The sequence below is a fragment of the Quercus suber genome, unplaced genomic scaffold, assembly GCF_002906115.3.
Source record: "Quercus suber isolate HL8 unplaced genomic scaffold, Cork oak 2.0 scaffold_512, whole genome shotgun sequence".
In the NCBI taxonomy this organism is placed as follows: Eukaryota; Viridiplantae; Streptophyta; class Magnoliopsida; order Fagales; family Fagaceae; genus Quercus; species Quercus suber.
The window spans coordinates 496,935-515,652 of record NW_027069961.1 but is presented as its reverse complement, the minus strand read 5'-3'; the positions used below and the strand labels follow the sequence as shown (position 1 = coordinate 515,652).

General features: G+C 40.1%; 1 protein-coding gene and 1 pseudogene across 1 annotated transcript in view; both read right to left on the bottom strand.

Moving 5' to 3' along the window:
- Positions 1-9,713: 9,713 nt before the first annotated feature.
- Positions 9,714-18,718, bottom strand: part of LOC111989430 (putative multidrug resistance protein) — a 10,625-nt gene continuing 1,620 nt past the window's right edge. Inside the window, 10 exon segments of the mRNA XM_065763532.1 lie at positions 9,714-10,068; positions 10,070-10,087; positions 10,444-10,735; positions 10,738-12,403; positions 12,801-12,973; positions 12,976-13,340; positions 13,445-13,845; positions 15,566-15,622; positions 16,104-16,291; positions 16,429-16,483. Of these exon segments, the coding sequence (XP_065619604.1) occupies positions 9,714-10,068; positions 10,070-10,087; positions 10,444-10,735; positions 10,738-12,403; positions 12,801-12,973; positions 12,976-13,340; positions 13,445-13,845; positions 15,566-15,622; positions 16,104-16,291; positions 16,429-16,483 (3,570 nt within the window).
- On the bottom strand, positions 18,295-18,387 carry LOC111992003 (small nucleolar RNA Z102/R77; annotated as a pseudogene).

Here is an 18,718-nt window from a genome sequence, read left to right as displayed (position 1 = left end):
TTTTGGGGTTGGTCTGAATTTCTGGTACATTGCTAATTTGCTATACAATTTTTGTTTTACTTTTTAATGAATTCAAAATGTAAAATTGGAGATTTGTCCTCGAAAATGTTCTTTGACCGGCGGATAAAGCACTTTGATTTTATTTATTTCTATTTTTATGGCAAGCATGTTTATAGTTTATAACTTTATATGAACTTCTAAAAGTGGTGGAGATTATTAATTATACCACTAATCAATATAATAATAATAATAATAATACCCTTCAAAATTTTTTTTAATAATAATAATAATAATGGTGGGGAAAATTCGGAGCACCCACATACTCATTTCGTAGTTTTAATTATAAGAATAAGACATTATCTTTGTTGCAAATTGAACAATTGAGACCGAGAGAGGGAATCTAACGCTGACATGGTCCATAAGATTATCTTGTTCCGTACTATTTCTTTTTTTCTTTTTTTAATGGGGAAACAAACAATATTTCATTCAACAAACAATATTTTCTTTTTCTTTTTTCTTTTTGCTGAATATATTCTTGATCATTTAGAACATGAGCAATGTTACGTACCTTAAAAAAAAATTTACAGTATATTCTCTTATAACATATGTAATTATGTACAGCATCTCCCCTAGACCATGACCTGAAATGTTTTCGTAGAAAATACAATTTATTTATTGGAAAAGAAAATATATTTGTTAACATTAGTATCCATTTAAAAATTGTTTATTTCGGTAATATATTTATATAATATAAGATAAAAAGGTAAAAATTAAATTATTTTAAAAAACTGAATTTAAATCATTTAAAATAATGCTAGACAAAAAGTTGTGTGAAAATCTACAAACAAGAGATTATCTATAAGTAAAATGCTAGCTTGGAGTAATCGATTGGCAACTAATTAAAAAGCTATATTTTTGTTTAGATTATCTAACTTTTTAAAATGAAGTTAAATTTTAATTTTTATCACATGTTATATAAATAAATAAATAAAAATAAAAAAAAACGATGGTAACCTCGAAAGGCCCCCTTTTCAAAAAAAAATAATAATAAAAATAAATTGGAAAGACCCTTTAGTGAAAAAAATTTGTTTTTACTTTAAAAACAAAAACAGAGGATATTTTTTTAATCTTATTTTGAAACTTGACCTTTGACCATGGAAAATTATTCTGATTTCTAACTAGTTTCATTGGTTAGTCCGTGAGGGCCGTGACCCGTGAGGCTTTGATTGGAGCGTGTAGGGAGAAAAATCGGTCCCACATAAGAGCGCGTCTTGGATTTTAAGGAAGCTATCAGTTGAGCCTAGCGCGTTTCCACAGTACAAAAGCTGTCACTTTTTTTTCTTTTTTTTTTTTTCCTTCATCAAAAAGTGACAGCTTTATAATGTACTTGCTGAGATTGTATAAATTCGAATAATCTACCCATGTTAATAAATCCTATCAGAGGTTGGTATCAAATATGTATGAAACTCAACTAAACTTCTTTATAAATAGTCGAGTCTAATTTTCGTATTGTAACCAGCATAGGATTCATAGTTGTAGATGACACTCTTTAGACAGGACTGTTATGCTGGCCACCATGAATCTGAATGTGGATTAAGGCATTATGAAAAAAAATTGGATTTAGATTATAATTTTGGATTAATTTACTGTAATTAGTGATTTTTTTCCCCATGCAACAAGTGGAGAGGGGGTTTCAATTTTCAAATTCACCGTTGAGAGAGACTAGATAATTTATATCTATATAATATCTAAAAGTTTAAACGTTGTATTTATTGTTGTTATGTTTCTATTGAGTCAAATCACTATTGCTTTTTGGTTTATTTTAGTTCATTTTGGTCTACTGCAACCCATTTGGACTACTTCATTCCAATAGGTTTATTTGGTCCACCCACTTTGTTTAGTTCATTTTAATCTACTTCATTAGATTCAGTTCATTTGGTTCATTTTAGTCCACTTCAGTTTATTTTGGTCCAATCAATCCACTTCTGTCCATTTAGTCCCCTTCATTGATGCTTTAAGGGAAGAGGTTTGTGTATAAAAAGTTGTTTCATTGCCAATTATGTCACACTATCATAATAATATTGGTAGGTTCTTGATAAAATTACATATTTCTTATGTTATGAAAGTCTTTTTTTTTCCCTATTATAAGTAATGAATTTATTTATATATGCATCATCTTTAGGCTATTCAAGATGTATATAGGATGAACAGTTTGTAATGAGTACTCGAAACAAATTCCAACCACACATTACATTATTTTCAAAATATTTCACCTTATATAATAATTGAATGTAAAATGCATTATGTTTTCTTGAAAAAAAAAACTGAAAAAAATTAAATATTTTCAAATGACAAATATAAATAGCTTATGTGGGGCCCGTGGGCCTGGTAGCCTTGGCCCATCTTGCATTTGGCCCATGGCCCATGCCGAGGAGGAGTGATTGTCCGAGGATGGCGTATGAAGACCTAAACTTTTTTGGATCCACGCTAAGGACATCCCTGTCCTCGGCATACCGAGGCTAATTCGAGGCGGGGGAGCGAGCCAAGAACAGGTTGTCACGTCCACACTAAATGCACTCACCTAACCCCCTGGCCGCATTAATGGGGATGTAAGCCCTAGACAGGGTAACATTGGTTCTTATGAACCACTCGAGTACTGATAAGGCCTCTGATGGGACGGACGGTCAGAGGGAAGACAAGTGAATGGTCAACAGATGGAAGAAAGAGATAAGAGGAAGAGGACTCTATAAGAAGGGCAAGCAAAGCAGTTGGAAGGGGCGAGAAAAGGGAGAAAGAACCTCCTCGGACAAGGGCCGAGGAGCTACCCTTAGCACTAAGTTGGCTTCATCCCCCTTCAACGAGAAAAGGTTCTGGATGTAACGTTGTTAGTCTGTTAGGGCCTAATTCTTCATCCCACTCTCTAGAAATGTATTGTTGGGGCCTATCTAAATTGAGTCCCTACAATTGGCGCCGTCTGTGGGCAGAATTAGTGCACTAGCAGGCGCAACAGCCGATCGCTCCTAAGTATCTAGTTTACGAAAGGTTGACAACGATGCGTTGCCCAAAAAAAAAAAAAAACATTGCAGAAAAATAGAAGATTCAACAGAAAATAGAGGAAACATAATAGTATTTTATTAAATGAAGAGAAAATATAGAGTACAAACAGAGGCTCAGGCAGGCTTGTTTTAAAACCAATTCTACAAACAGAGGCCCAGGCGAACCTGTTCTAAAACTAGCTAAAGGGAATGAGGCTGAGGCAGGCATGTTTTAATGCTACCAACAACTCCTTGGCCGGTGCGGCAAAGCTGGAACAAAGAGAGAAGCCGACGCAAGGGCACCGGGAGGCCCTTCCCCATGATGTTCCCTTGATTCTCTCCAGGCCTCGCGAAGGTTGGCCGTCGGAGACGGCAACACTCGAGCACCAGACATGACGTGATCTTGCGCGCCTCCTCCGGCAGGGGTGCGCCCCGGGGAGGAGTGTTAGGTACTTTAGGGACTTCCCTCCTAGCCACCATGCACGGCACTATCAAGGTGGCGCCAAGGCTCTGCCGCGCCGGAAGTCTGGCGGGGACAACGGCCACAACGACTCTCGGCCGGGAAGATAAGGCCTTTGCCTTGTGTGTCCTCACACCCACCCAGGGCCGCCCCATGTCTCCCAACTCTGGTCACAATCCTGGCAGGGTTGTTGAAGAGGCTCGAGGAGCTGAAGGGACGTGTTTCTAGTTGTGATTGGAGAGTTCATGGAATGTGGAGAGGCGTTTCCCTCTAGAGAGCCTTATATAAAGGGTGGAGACTGGTGGGAATTGATCCACACAGAGTTTGAAAAGGGGATTATCAACAGTATTAATCCTGACCAAATCCCAAGGAGACCGTAAACCGCTGGATTTGTATCAATTTACGAGGACATTAATAAGAGCGCATCTCGCGCATCGAAACGTCAAGCGCGGAACGCGAACAGTCAGGGGACGCCTCGTAATTGAGGTGGACGGGAGCTTGAGATGAAGGCGAGGTCACTACCACATGTAAGATCAGAGTCTGAACCGCCCCTGTCCCGAGCACCGTAGAGTTAATGGTTCGACCCGAGAAGGAACCATTTCCAATGAAGCAAGTCCGAGGGCACCATCATACCAAAAGTAGGATTCTAAGAGCCGAGGACAAACTCCTTCATTCCACGTAGAAGTACTAGACAAAACCAAGGTATTGCATGGTCCAAAGACTCAAACCTATGGGGAAACTAGATACTTACAGAAGAATGGAAGCGTTAGACAGAACCAAAGCATTGCATGGTCCTCGGACTCAAGCCTGTGGGAAAACTAACCACTCAACTATACCTGGGTACTAGACAGAACCAAGGTATTGCATGGTCCAAAGACTCAAACTTATGGGAAAACTAGATACTTACAGAAGAATGGAAGCGTTAGACAGAACCAAGGCATTGCATGGTCCTCAGACTCAAGCCTGTGGGAAGACTCAAACCTATGGGGAAACTAGATACTTACAGAAGAATGGAAGTGTTAGACAGAACCAAAGCATTGCATGGTCCTCGGACTCAAGCCTGTGGGAAAACTAATCACTCAACTATACCTGGGTACTAGACAGAACCAAGGTATTGCATGGTCCAAAGACTCAAACCTATGGGGAAACTAGATACTTACAGAAGAATGGAAGCATTAGATAGAACCAAGGCATTGCATGGTCCTCGGACTCAAGCCTGTGGGAAAACTAACCACTCAACTATACCTGGGTACTAGACAGAACCAAGGTATTGCATGGTCCAAAGACTCAAACTTATGGGGAAACTAGATACTTACAGAAGAATGGAAGCGTTAGACAGAACCAAGGCATTGCATGGTCCTCGGACTCAAGCCTGTGGGAAAACTAACCACTCAACTATACCTGGGTACTAGACAGAACCAAGGTATTGCATGGTCCAAAGACTCAAACCTATGGGGAAACTAGATACTTACAGAAGAATGGAAGCGTTAGACAAAACCAAGGCATTGCATGGTCCTCGGACTCAAGCCTGTAAGAAAACTAACCACTCAACTATACCTGGGTACTAGACAGAACAAAGGTATTGCATGGTCCAAAGACTCAAACCTATGGGGAAACTAGATACTTACAGAAGAATGGAAGCGTTAGACAGAACCAAGGCATTGCATGGTCCTTGGACTTAAGCCTGTGGGAAAACTAACCACTCAACTATACCTGGGTACTAAACAGAACCAAGGTATTGCATGGTCCAAAGACTCAAACCTATGGGAAAACTAGATACTTACAGAAGAATGGAAGCGTTAGACATAACCAAGGCATTGCATGATCCTCGGACTCAAGCCTGTGGGAAAACTAACCACTCAACTATACTTGGGTACTAGACAGAACCAAGGTATTGCATGGTCCAAAGACTCAAACCTATGAGGAAACTAGATACTTACAGAAGAATGGAAGTGTTAGACAGAACCAAGGCATTGCATGGTTCTCGGACTCAAGCCTGTGGGAAAACTAACCACTCAACTATACCTGGGTACTAAACAGAACCAAGGTTTTGCATGGTCCAAGGACTCAAACCTACGGGAAACTAGATACATGCAGAAGAACCGGGGGGTTAAACTAACTATTTGCGGAAGAACCAAAGCGTTAGCTAGAACCGAATTGTGATCCAGTCCTCGGATTCATGCCTGAAGGATAGCTGATGGTCTTATGAGACTAAGTCCAGAACAGAACCAAGGTATTGGGCAAGATATTAAAGTGCGACAAGTAAAAAGAAGCATCAATAACTAGAAGCAAAGTATTGAATATTCATTTCAAATAGAAAATGTATAGTTTCATTACAATGCCCCCGAGGCAAGAAGCAAAACGAAATGAAAAAGAAAGCATATAAAAGTGTCCTATGCCGTATGCCATTTCCCCCCAACTCAGTAGGCCAATTGTCTTGAGGGGCTTGTCAAAAGACTTCAACCAACACCTAGGGACCATGTCTCAGAGGGGCTGCTTCAGAGGACCCTTCCACGGTAGGGGAAATCAGAGGGACCGTGGGATTGGCTAGGGATTCAGCAGGAAGCCTCACCATATCTTGGGACACTTCTTGGTCCTCGGTTCCGGCCCCCTCCAACTCTCTATGGGGCTCAACCTCCTCAAAAGGTCTGTCAGCCGAAGCTGTGTCCCCAGCAGTTCTGTCATGACTTTCACTTGCCGCTGGTAATGCAAACCCCTCCCCAGAAGCAACAGGGACAACCTCGCGAATTGCGGAGGGGTAATATACGCTCTTTGCCCTCTTGAGGTCAGATGAGACATCAACCCCCACTTGGTTAAGGGCTTCATACCAGGTCTCATAACAGAAGCACCTGCACACTACAGGAACTTGAGCTTTAAGGGTGGCTTCAGTCTTAGCCACCCCCTCGGCAAAAGCCTCCTCTTCCGCCTGTTCTACAGAGCGCTCAGCGTTTATTCTCGCAAAAACCGCCTCTTCTTTGGCCCTCACAACCTCGTCCCTGGCATGCTCGACAATGCCCTTCGCACTGACTGTCTCGGCCAACTTTTTCTTCAGGTCGACGTTATCCTCCTTAGCAGTTTGTAGCCGTGGCTAGGTCAGAGGCCGCATTAGCCTTTGTCATCTCCTCCAGATTTTTGATCGCCTTTTTTAGATCTTCCTCAGATCTCTTAAGGGTACTGGCAGCTTTCAAGAACTTGTCACACTCTTGCGCTAAAGCGTTACTCTGGCCGTTGACCTCCTCATCTAGCCTGAAAATGGCCTGAACAATCTTCCAACAAAAGCAAGTGCGCCGTAAAGAGAAGGAAAGGTGTTGAGCAATAAAATTCGAATAGAGTAAACTAGTACCAAGGGACCCACCATGCCTAGATATCTCTTAAGGCTAAGGGCAACCTCTAGCCCGCTCATGCTCCCAAGCTCGGCCATGTTGGCGGGAAGGAGAAGAGACTTCTCCAGGGCGTCGGCTACGAGGGCCCCCTCGCCTCCTCGAGATTCCCGGATCGTTGCATCATCCATCAAGGGTTGACCATGGAGCATGGCAGCGAGCAATTAGGCCTGGGCCTCGGACTGCTAAGCGATCTCCTTTCCTTTACGTTGACCACCGAGCCTCAGTTATTTGGAAGGCCGAGGGATTCCACCTTCCTCTGGCAGAGAATGGGATTTGCCCCCACCACAGTAATTTGCCTAAGCCGAGGATCACGAGCCCTAATAACGTACTTTGGGACCGGGAATGACTTCTGGGCTGGGTCACATCCAAGGATCTGGTGGGCGGCTCTAACCTGGTTATCAGCCTCGTTTAGAAAGAGTTCCGCCCTAAGAACGGCTTCCAAATCCTCCTTGTTGACCAGGTGAAAATGAAGCGCAAAGGCGTGCGGATCTGCAGAAACAGAAACAAAGCTCCTGTGATCAATCAATCAAAACAGATACGCAACCAAAAAAAAAAAATACAAGAATCTAGACCGCCCCCTACTTCGGGTACCTTACTTGGCTTTCCCTCTACTGTTGGGCAGTGGAGACCGTCGTGCCATTCCCCCGACACAATGAGGAAATCTTGAGTCAGCCCCTTATTAGAATCGGGAAGGCACTGGATAAGTCGGACCCTATCATCCCTCGTCTTCATATAATACGTTTTACCCCTCAAGTGCTGAAGGTTGTAGCACCAATTTACGTCATGGTGAGTTAATCTCAACCCCATTTTCTCATTCAAGGTGTCTACACACTCTAATATCCTAAATACATTAACAGCACACTGGGTAGGAGCCAGCCGAAAATGCCTAAGGTATCCGCTTGTCACTGGCCTCATAGGGATTCATCCCTCCCTCTATGAAGGCGACTATGGGGATCACAACCTCACCCTCGTTTCTCTTAATATGCCACTCCCTTTCCTCACAATACCTCAAACTCACATTACTGGGTATCCCATAATCGGCAATGAATTTCTTCATCATCTCATCGGACTCAACCAGCTTCTTAAACTTACCCATTCTTAGCAACGACCAAAGGATTCGAAAGAAGGAAAAAAAGAGTAGGATCAAAGAAAATATTGTGCTACTGAGAGGAGAAGACTTACAGAAATGTAGGGATCCTCCTCGGGCAGTGTGGAAGTTGAATCAGATTCAAGGTATGTGCACCAAAGTTCGTGAGCGCACAAATAAGGAAGCCCAGCGGTTCAAACAAGTATTTATATCCCCAATTTAAGTTCACCAAGCGTAGCCTCCCGCCCATAAAAGCAGGAAGTCCCCACCGAACGATTACCATCACGCCACTGGAAGTGGGAAACGTGGAGCCGCCAAAATTTAATGCGAGTGCACACTGAGTCTTGAAACGCCAAAACGTACATTGGGCGGGCAAAAAGTCACCAACCCCGACATGGGCCGAGGTGGGGTGAATCGTCCAGAGGGCCCATGGATATCAAAACCCTCCTTCCTGTCCGAGTGAACGGGCAGTAGGATTTTGAGGGGCTATTGTGGGGCCCGTGGGACTGGTAGCCTCGGCCCATCTTGCATTTAGCCCATGGCCCATGCCGAGGAGGAGTGATCGTCCGAGGATGGCGTATGAAGACCTAAACTTTTTTGGATCCACGCCGAGAACATCCCTGTCCTCGGCGTACCGAGGCTAATTCTAGGCGGGGGAGCGGGCCAAGAACAGGTTGTCACATCCACACTAAATGCACTCACCTAACCCCCTGGCCGCATTAATGGGGATGTAAGCCCTAGACAGGGTAACATTGGTCCTTGTGAACCACTCGAATACTGATAAGGCCTCTGATGGGACGGATAGTCAGAGGGAAGGCAAGTGAATGGTCAACAGATGGAAGAAAGAGATAGGAGGAAGAGGACTATATAAGAAGGGCAAGCAAAGCAGTTGGAAGGGGGGAGAAAAGGGAGAAAGAACCTCCTCGGACAAGGGCCGAGGAGCTACCCTTAGCAATAAGTTGGCTTCATCCCCCTTCAACGAAAAAAGGTTCTGGGTGTAACGTTGTTAGTCTGTTAGGGCCTAATTCTTCATCCCACTCTCTAAAAATGTATTGTTGGGGCCTATCTAAATTGAGTCCCTACAGCTTAATTAGAAAATCTAATATATCGTATAGACTAAAATTTGTAAGAAAATAATCACATCATTTTAAGAATAGTTTGAGACTAGTATTTATAAGTCTCATTTATTATTTTTCTTTTTCACGTAACAAAAAAATAAATTGTCAAATTTTTCTATACATCACATGGGTTTGCAACTAGTGTCACTAAATTATAAAACTCTTGACTCAAGTTGATGATAATACACTTCATAAATCATGCTTCTCGGACTATTGTGTTATCCTTGCTAAAGATGTTTCATTACAACTGGATTGTTGGGTCAAATTAAGTGATTTGGAATTTGATTTATCAAGGCTTAGAGGTACAATGCAAAATTCTTGGCTTACTAGTACTTGAGTTGTTCTTGCCCAAGAAGAAAAGTTACTAAAAGTTAATTTAAAAAAAAAAAAAAAGACGGTTTTCTCACTATTCCTATATGAAAGGATATACCTGTAATAATAATTTTAGTATCTGCAACAATAGTTCTTATTATAAAACATGAACATAATCATATAGTGTGAAATAAAGTATAACTAGAATCCTCCGCCTCTATTAACAAAATTTAGATGACCAATTTTAGTCTCCTGAGACAGACTAATACGTGATATGCAATACCTTAATGTCCAGTCACATATCCCAGTGGCTCTAGTTTACTGCTTAGAGGAGCTGCCACCTTGTAGTTTTATCAGAGAATAATATTCTCCACCTCGACCCAGAGAAACTAAATGATTATGTGACCCTTGTTCCGCAACCTTTCCATTCTTGATCACAGCAATGGAGTCGGCTTTCTGAATTGTTGATAGCCGGTGAGCCACAACTACACATGTCCTGCCAACCATCATCTTCTCAAGTGCTTCTTGAACTAGGTTCTCTGACACACTATCAAGTGCACTGGTAGCCTCATCCAATAGGAGGATTGAAGGGTTTTTTAGGATGGCACGAGCTAGTGCTATTCTTTGCTTCTGGCCTCCAGATAGTTGAGCTCCTCTTTCTCCACAATGTGTTATACCCATCTTCCATTCCACTGCAATAAAATGTGAATATGTTATCAATAAGGAAGCTGCTAGTTTCATTTCCTATGATGCCTGACATTTTCTAGTACATTATTCATTTTTCTTTTGGCTAACCAATATTGAGGCTAAAAGATTAGGTGGTGATTTTTTTTTTTTTTTTTTTTGGTTTACCTTCTTAAATTTCATGAATTGCTCAAGTTTCTTTCTCAAAGGACAGGTTAAGGGGCTCAGAAACGTTTGACACAATTAATAACATGTTTTTGGTGTAGCTAAAATCAAATCATGGGTTTCTTGTCAAGAAAATTCAATGATATAGTAAGGATTAGAAAGGGAATTTTTTTTTAAATTTTGTTATGTAATTCTGTACCATATAAATTCATGAGCTTTGGCATGGACAGCAGCTCTTCTTATCTCAGATTCTGTAGCATCCCCTTTCCCATAGGAAATGTTTTCTATTGTTCCAGCAAAAAGAGTTGGCTCCTGGCTTACTAATGCAATATGTGACCTCAGAATTCTCAAATTATAGTTCTTAATTTCTTGTTCATCTATATAGATTGATCCCTTATCAGGATCATAAAATCTCTCAATAAGGCCAATGATGGTTGACTTGCCAGAACCACTCTGCCCCACTAGTGCCACTGTTTGCCCTGCATCAATCTAAGGGTTAGGCCCTTAAAGATCATTTGATCAGGTCTTGATGGATATGCAAAGAAGAAATTTTTGAGCTTCACACGACCCTTTATTCTTCTTTTAATGTCAAGTCCCCATTTGTTATCTGGATCAATCTCACTTTTCCGGTCTAGGATGGCTAGAACTGATTGAATAGCACTGCTTCCTTTAGATAAATCGTTAGTCATGCTCCCAGCTTCAGTAATAATGTATGCAGTAAATAGCAATATTAAAAATGCTTGAAAAAGATGCTTTGGTTCTATTAAATCTTGTTGTAGGAGCCTCCCACCATAACAGAATGCCAAAGCTGAGGAAGCCGTGTTAAAAAACTGGGAGCTAAACAACCCAAAACCTGAAATCCAGGATTGTTTAATACTCTCCTTCCTAGGACCTTTTAAGGTTTCACAAAAAAGACACAATATTCTTTTCTGAGAAGAGAAGGCAGTTATAGTTCTGTGATTAATGACAGCTTCGCTTGCTAGTTGGTTTCCTTCCTTCTGTGCTTTTCGAGCCTTTTCAGCCATACTCTTCATCAAAACAGTTCTTGCATAAAAGCTCCCAATGACTATTGGCTGCACGGCAATCATCACAAGGGATAGCCTCCATGTGAGCACAAGTCCTAGTGTGTAAGCAAACGACGCCCCAAAAATTGCTTGAACAAGCAACGACATCCGGTCCCCAACAAGGGATCGAACCATGTTAGCCTCAGTGGCTAACCTTGCACAAACTGCTGCACTTATGTTATCATCTTGATCAAACCACCCAATTTCAAAGGTCATCAGTTTTTCCAGTAAATTCTCCCTTACCCTTTTTGTCAACCTTTCTCCCATAATTGAATAATTGTAGTGTTGGAGGACATTGGTGATAAAGTTGAAAATACCAATACCTAAGAAAATGAGGGACAAGACTCTGGATTTGGACTCGATTTCAGACTCATCCTTGAGGAAATAGACTGATATAAGTGATCCCACGCAGTAGGCATTTATGGGTTGTACTGCTCCAGAATCTAAGGCTCCCAAGCATCCAAGCATAGCTCTTCCCCACTCTGGCGTATTCATTTTTAATAAACGCCACTGGGAAGCACGAGGATAGGTAGATTTCTTTAAATATTTATCATTATCATCAACATCATCATCAGGATCATATGGCATTGAGATGGAGTAGGGTGTGCCCATGGAATATGCCTGACTGAAGGGATTTAACATTGGAGTACTGTGAATGCTTGATCTCACACTCATTGGACTTGGTGGGATGCTCATTTTGTGGTGGCTTCTTCCCTCTATTGGATAACTAGGAGTGGTAGAGGCTTCATTTTGCATTGCCAACTGCTGCAATTGCACCATCTTCGAATATTCCCCACCTTCTCCATCATTCATTGACATCAACTCATTGTGTGAGCCTGACTCAATTACTCTGCTAGCTTGAAGAACCACGATTAGGTTTGATGTCCTAATTGTGGACAAGCGATGAGCAATGATGATTGTTGTCCTCCCTTTTGATGCCTGATCAATTGCCTCTTGTACTATCCTTTCATATTGTGCATCCAACGCACTAGTGGCTTCATCGAGCAGCAGGATCTTGGGATCTTATAGCAGTGCTCTGGCTATGGCAATTCGTTGCTTTTGACCTCCAGACATTTGGAATCCAAATTGGCCCACCTGTGGAAACCGTAGTAGTTGATGTTATACAGTATTCACATAAATAAGCTTGCCACAAGAATTATTTCAAAAAATTTCGAAGTTCATTATTCATGTCTAAATCAAACACTTCAAAGTCAAATCAAGATAGTAATTCCTATGGAAGAAAGTACCAACTGAAATTGGGTAAATGTTATAAGAAAACTTTTTTGGGGATTAAGCAGCTTACTCAATTTATCACACATGCTTTTGGATATAGGTACAATACAATCTTTGCCGCAATTGCATAGAAAATTTTAGAAGGCCTTAAAAAATACTTAAAATCTCCTTGTTAGTCTTTATTTGTTGGAGTACCTTAAAAACTTAACCCAGACATAGCAGACAAGAAACAATTTCTGAGTCTAAAAACTAGGCTTACTTGAGTTTCATATCCATCCGGTAACTTCATGATGAAGTCATGTGCATTCGCTGCTTTAGCCGCATTTATGACACTGTCAATTGTAGCTCCTTCCTTTCCAAATAGTATATTCTCTTTTACGGTTGTTGCAAATAGAACAGGTTCCTGATTTACTAGACCCAGTTGGGATCTAACCATTTCAGCCGAATTCTTCTTATCTCATATCCATCCAAGAGTATTTCTCCATCAATGGGATCGTAAAATCTTTCAAGTAGTGCAATGACTGTGGACTCACCAGAACCACTGCCCCCAACTAGACCTACTGTCTTACCAGCTCGAACCTTAAGATTGAAGTCTTCTAAGATTGGCGTATCAGGTCTTGATGGATAACAAAAATATACATCTTTGAATTCAATATCTCCTCTCACAAACGATAAAGCTTTTCCCTTTTTGTCTTCAGAGTCTATAGTAGGAACTCGATCAATCATTTCGAAAATCCGAGAGGCAGCAGTTGTTGCCTCAGTGATGCCTGTTAGATATGGGAGTGCACTCAAAACACTCCTGAAATCACAAAACAAAATTTATTAATTCTAAATTGAAATAAAGAAGTTGAAGCCTAAGCAACAAGTGAGAAATATAAAATTAGTTGTGAGGAAAAGACTCACAATCCTCCCATGAGTACATTAAACCCAGCTATGAATACGTGGCCACCCTTTTCATGTTTTTGAGTAACCAAATAAGTACCAACCCAAGCCTGAAAACCCCAACCGATGTATATCATTCCCATGCTCCCCAACAGTATTCCCTTTACAAGTCCTTGTTTGATTCCAAATTCCAAGGTTGTCTGAAGTGCACGGCTGAATCTATCTAGTGTCTCCTTCTCCCCCACATATGAATATACAGTTCTTATCGAAGAAATTGCTTGATCTGCAATCCCTCCTGCAACCCCATAGGACTCAATCATCTTCATTATTAGGCCTATCATGATCTTCCCAAAGACAAGCCCCGGAACAATGAACATGATTGAGAGTGGTATAGCTGCCAATGTGAGTCTCCATGACAATATTGTTAGAGATATATATTAGACAGATATTAGCCCAATGTAATAGGCCCAAGCCCAGTCCTACTTGTACTAGTAGTCTAGGGTTTAGTCGCCTATATATACTCATGTTAGGGTTCATTATAACACAGGTTATTGTACTACACTCCTACACAATAAAGATGTAGCCCTTAAAGGATTCCTCCGTGGATGTAGGCCGTCAAGGCTGAACCACGTAACCCTCGTGTTCTTGATGTTCCTATTCTATGCTTCCTCTTCCGCATCTACTCTAGTATACACAACATGGTATAACACATTGCGTTTGATAATATTCTCCATTTAACATGATATCAGAGCTAATATTCAACATGGTATCAGAGCCAAACTTCGTTCTTGGCATCAAACAAACATCTCTAGCAAGCAAAGAAGATTCTCACGTGCATAACACAGATCCACAACAGTGCTCATGCCTTCTTTCAGATCTGAGTCCACAGCATCACGCAGCTCCCACAGAAACCCTGTTGCTGCCTCGCTGCTACATCTCTGATCTCTCAAGCAAGTCGAACCACTCACCTTTCAGATCTGTGCAAATCAAGCCTTCGCCTGACGAAACCAACTACACAACCATGCTCCACGGCCTACCGTGTGGAAAACCGAGAAATCCGGTCACCAGAAACCCTTCCACGCGCCTCCACGCGCCTCAGTTGTCTCCGACACTCTCCCACGCGCCGCCTCAGATTCATGAATTTCAAATCGTTTTCTTAGTACAAGCGCCACCCTGTCGGCCTCCTCGTTCACCGATTTACAAACCCTGAAATCCCGACCATAATCTGACAAAACACACACCCTCACGCGCCGATGGAATTTCTGGCATCTAATCCACGCGCCGGTGACTTCTCACGTGCCATCCACGCGCCGAAGAACTCGCCTGATGTCATCATAACGTCATCTGATGACGTCATCCTGCCACGTCAGCGCCACGCAAGCCGTTGCCACATCAGCCCTAGTCCACGTCAGCGACACGTCATAGGATGACGTCAGCGGCTCTGCTGCCCGATCCGTGACCCGACCCCGAAACCCGGAACCGACCCGGACCAGTATCCGTTGACTTTGCCCCTGGACCAGTTGACTTTGACTTTTTGCGTTGACCTTTGACCAAAAGTCAAAATTTCCGAAAGGGCCTATCTTGCTCAGTTTTTCGCGTAGATTCCGATTTTGGACTCCGTTTCTTCATTTGAAACTCCAAAATTGGTCAATTGGCACATTCTTCATTGTGATTTTTTCAAAGGCATTCTTCAAGGCATCTCCAAGTGATCTTCTCATGCTTATCCAACCTCAAGCCTTCATCGAGCTTCCGCCTTGAGTTTGAGGGAGGGTGTTAGAGATATATATTAGACAGATATTAGCCCAATGTAATAGGCCCAAGCCCAGTCCTACTTGTACTAATAGTCTAGGGTTTAGTCGCCTATATATACTCATGTTAGGGTTCATTATAACACAGGTTATTGTACTACACTCCTACACAATAAAGATGTAGCCCTTAAGGGATTCCTCCGTGGATGTAGGCCATCAAGGCTGAACCACGTAACCCTCGTGTTCTTGATGTTCTTATTCTATGCTTCCTCTTCCGCATCTACTCTAGTATACACAACATGGTATAACACATTGCGTTTGATAATATTCTCCATTTAACATGGTATCAAAGCTAATATTCAACATGGTATCAGAGCTAATATTCAACAAATATGAAGGTAGATATGTGGCAGAAGACAAAAGTTGAAATGTAAGCAAGGCAATCAGGTATCTGCATTTAAAAAAGAATCCAATTCAACAAGCAGCACAATGATAAAAATTCTAACTTTTGTGTACTCAGCCTATGCTTTCAAGAAGTGCAGCTTCTTGTCATTGATGATACTAGATCATCTAATCGCCACCAGATTTACATGGTAGATATTTAGAGCCAAACTTTTCAACCATTGTCTCCTCACTCTTTCTTAATATAACAAACTTATTGCAGTCCAAAACCAGCTTACTCAGAAAATGATATAACATAAATGAAATATGAACTAATATAGAAGTTGTATTCATTTCAAGAAGTCTAGTTATAACCAGTTGTAAAGGGCTATCATCTTTATATGAATGGATAAATTATTTAGGATACATAATTCTGAAAATGATTCATGATGGGACTTCTTGTGCTGTGCAATTTTAAAATATGATTTTGAGGATTTCCATCTCTGTCTTCCTGGATAGTAAGCCTAATAAGGGAGTCACTGAAATCATACCTTCTCACATAAAGCGACTTGGATTGAATTGGCATCAGAGGAAATGAGTGTCACTTCTTGGTTGGTTGTTGAAGTACCAGCAGTTTGAGTGTCAAAGAAACCAACATCTTGTCTAAGGACAGATTTCAGGTATTCCATTCTCATTCGAGAGGTCTGTCTCTCAGCAGTTCTTGTCCAACATTGTCCTTCTGCAAAAGCAAATATTAACCACAACAAAACAAGAAACATAGTTAAGGACTAATATTTACGTGACAATCTTCATTTTTTTTTTTAAAGCAAAAGATGATTCCTGAAAGGAATCAAGTTAACAAAAATTGCAGCATACCTATGAAGGCAGAAAATCCAACTCCAATTGCAGCATAAAGCAACTTGAGCGCATGCTGAAAAAATGGAAACGATTGTAGCAAGTTCTCAAATTGCCTAAAGTGTTAAAAATACATGATACAATAAAAGGGGTTCTCATGGTCATTGGAAAATCACATTTAGGATGCAATGTTTTTCTAACTTAGGTAGCAACATGTACGACGAAGAGGGAAGTGAATTCTCTCCATTCACTTTGAAATTGAGAGATCACCATGAACACCATTTGCTTTTAAAATAAATGACAGCTTAGGAATGACAGCTTAGTTTAAACTAAACTAAACTAAACTAAATCTTCACCAGGAAATTATCACTCTCCATATTAAAATGATATGAAATAGAGATGATCCTAATACATGTTGCCTGAGGAAGAATAAAAGAAAAGTTATGATGGGATTATTTCTTCAAAAAAATGTTTTTGGAAAATCACTTGTTTTTTGAGAACATTTTTTAGTTTTTCTGTATTTGGTTGCAACACTCAAATGAGCAGGAAAATATTTTCCATAGTTTGGCTTGCATAAAAAAATCAATTATATTTCTTGTAATTCCAAATAAATATATGAATAAAATTTTTCATTCACGATAACAAAACCTCAAATAAAAAAAATATTTTCTGTTTTTAGGACATTTGGGAGTCACAAATGAGGAAAAACTCAAATTCGGAATCTATGCAAGAAATTAAATTATGTAAGAAAGCGATTGGTTTGTGCAAAAATGTCATTTGAGAAGAAGTCAACGGTGATCAATAATTGGTCAATTAAGTCAATTACCAGCCAGTGGAGAGAAGAAGGAAGGAAAAGAGAGACATAAGTTACTATTGGGAGAGTTTTTGTAGTGTGAAAGTTTAATATGCGATAGTTTTTCAACCCATTATGCTTTCAAAAAAAAAAAAAAAACCCCATTATGTAATGTATGTGAAAACATTTCCCCTCTATTGGATTAACTTCTATGAACCACAAAACACGTTTTCCATTAACCACAATAACAACCAAAAAAAAAAAAACATTTTAAGTTAACTTGTGTTTTTTACCGTATCAATATCAGAAAATGTAAAATAAAATTTACAGAAAAAAAATCATATAAAATGAACGAAACAAGTGAAGTTAGGGGGCAATGCCCCCTTAGCCTTTCAAATTTTCCATTAAGAGCAACTTAAGTAGGTAATAAAACACCCTTGTTTTTGACCCACGTGCAAAGAGACATAGTTCTATAAGAGATGTCACCCTCTTTCGTTTAACCTTTTTTATTTCTACCAAAAAATAATTATAATTTGACTAAAATTTTAGTTATTGGACAAAGCTCTCACATATATCTTGAGTTGGGTTGTCAGCTCGATTCATCGAATTTGTCTAGAAGTAACATCTTGTAGGGATGGCAATGGGGCAGGGTGGGGCCGAAGGATGAGATCTTTGCCCCCGCCCAGCATGGATTTTTCTTGCCCCATCCCTACATGAGAGGGAAAATTTCTTGCCTCATCCCCACCTCCTAAGGCCCCGCCCTACATCGTAAAACTTTATTTTTTGTTAATTTTCCCTACAACTATTACCATTTTTTCAAATAAAATGACATGTTTCAATAATAAAAATATACTTGAAATTATAAATAAATTTATCCTATCAAATCAAACTAATTTTTAGCAAAAACTAAATAATATTATCCAAATGTTTATATTTCATTGGCCTAAAAAACACTAAAACAAATCTCATTTATACTCAGTAGTGTGCATTATTTAATTCCTCCCATTTTGTGTCTCAAACCTGTACCTTATATTTTTTTAATAAAAATACAGAAAACTAAATTAAATTGTATATAAATTTTGTGTGGAGAACGAGAACGATTAGCTAGAGCTAGTACATGATTGATGCCATCATATCGACAATCAAACCAATATTAATAGGGAAACATATTCCTCATCACCTCGCTCTCCAAAAAAAAACAAAAACAAAAACTCAACTTGTAAAATCGATATGGATTTTGACAAGCATAAAGAAGCAGTGTTGTTAAGTAACCAAATGCCCACACAAAATTACAAAAACAATGACACAAACACAAATATTTAAAGCCTCAAACCCGTACCTCATTAAAAAAAAATTATATTATGTTCATGATGAAAAGTAAGTTGAGAAGTTGAGAAAGACGTATGAATCATGAATGAAACCAGTAATTCAATAGGATATAAATTTTTTTCTAATAAAGACAAAAAAAAAAAAAAAAAAAAAAAAAAAAAAAAAAAAAAAAAAAAAAAGGAGTTAAAA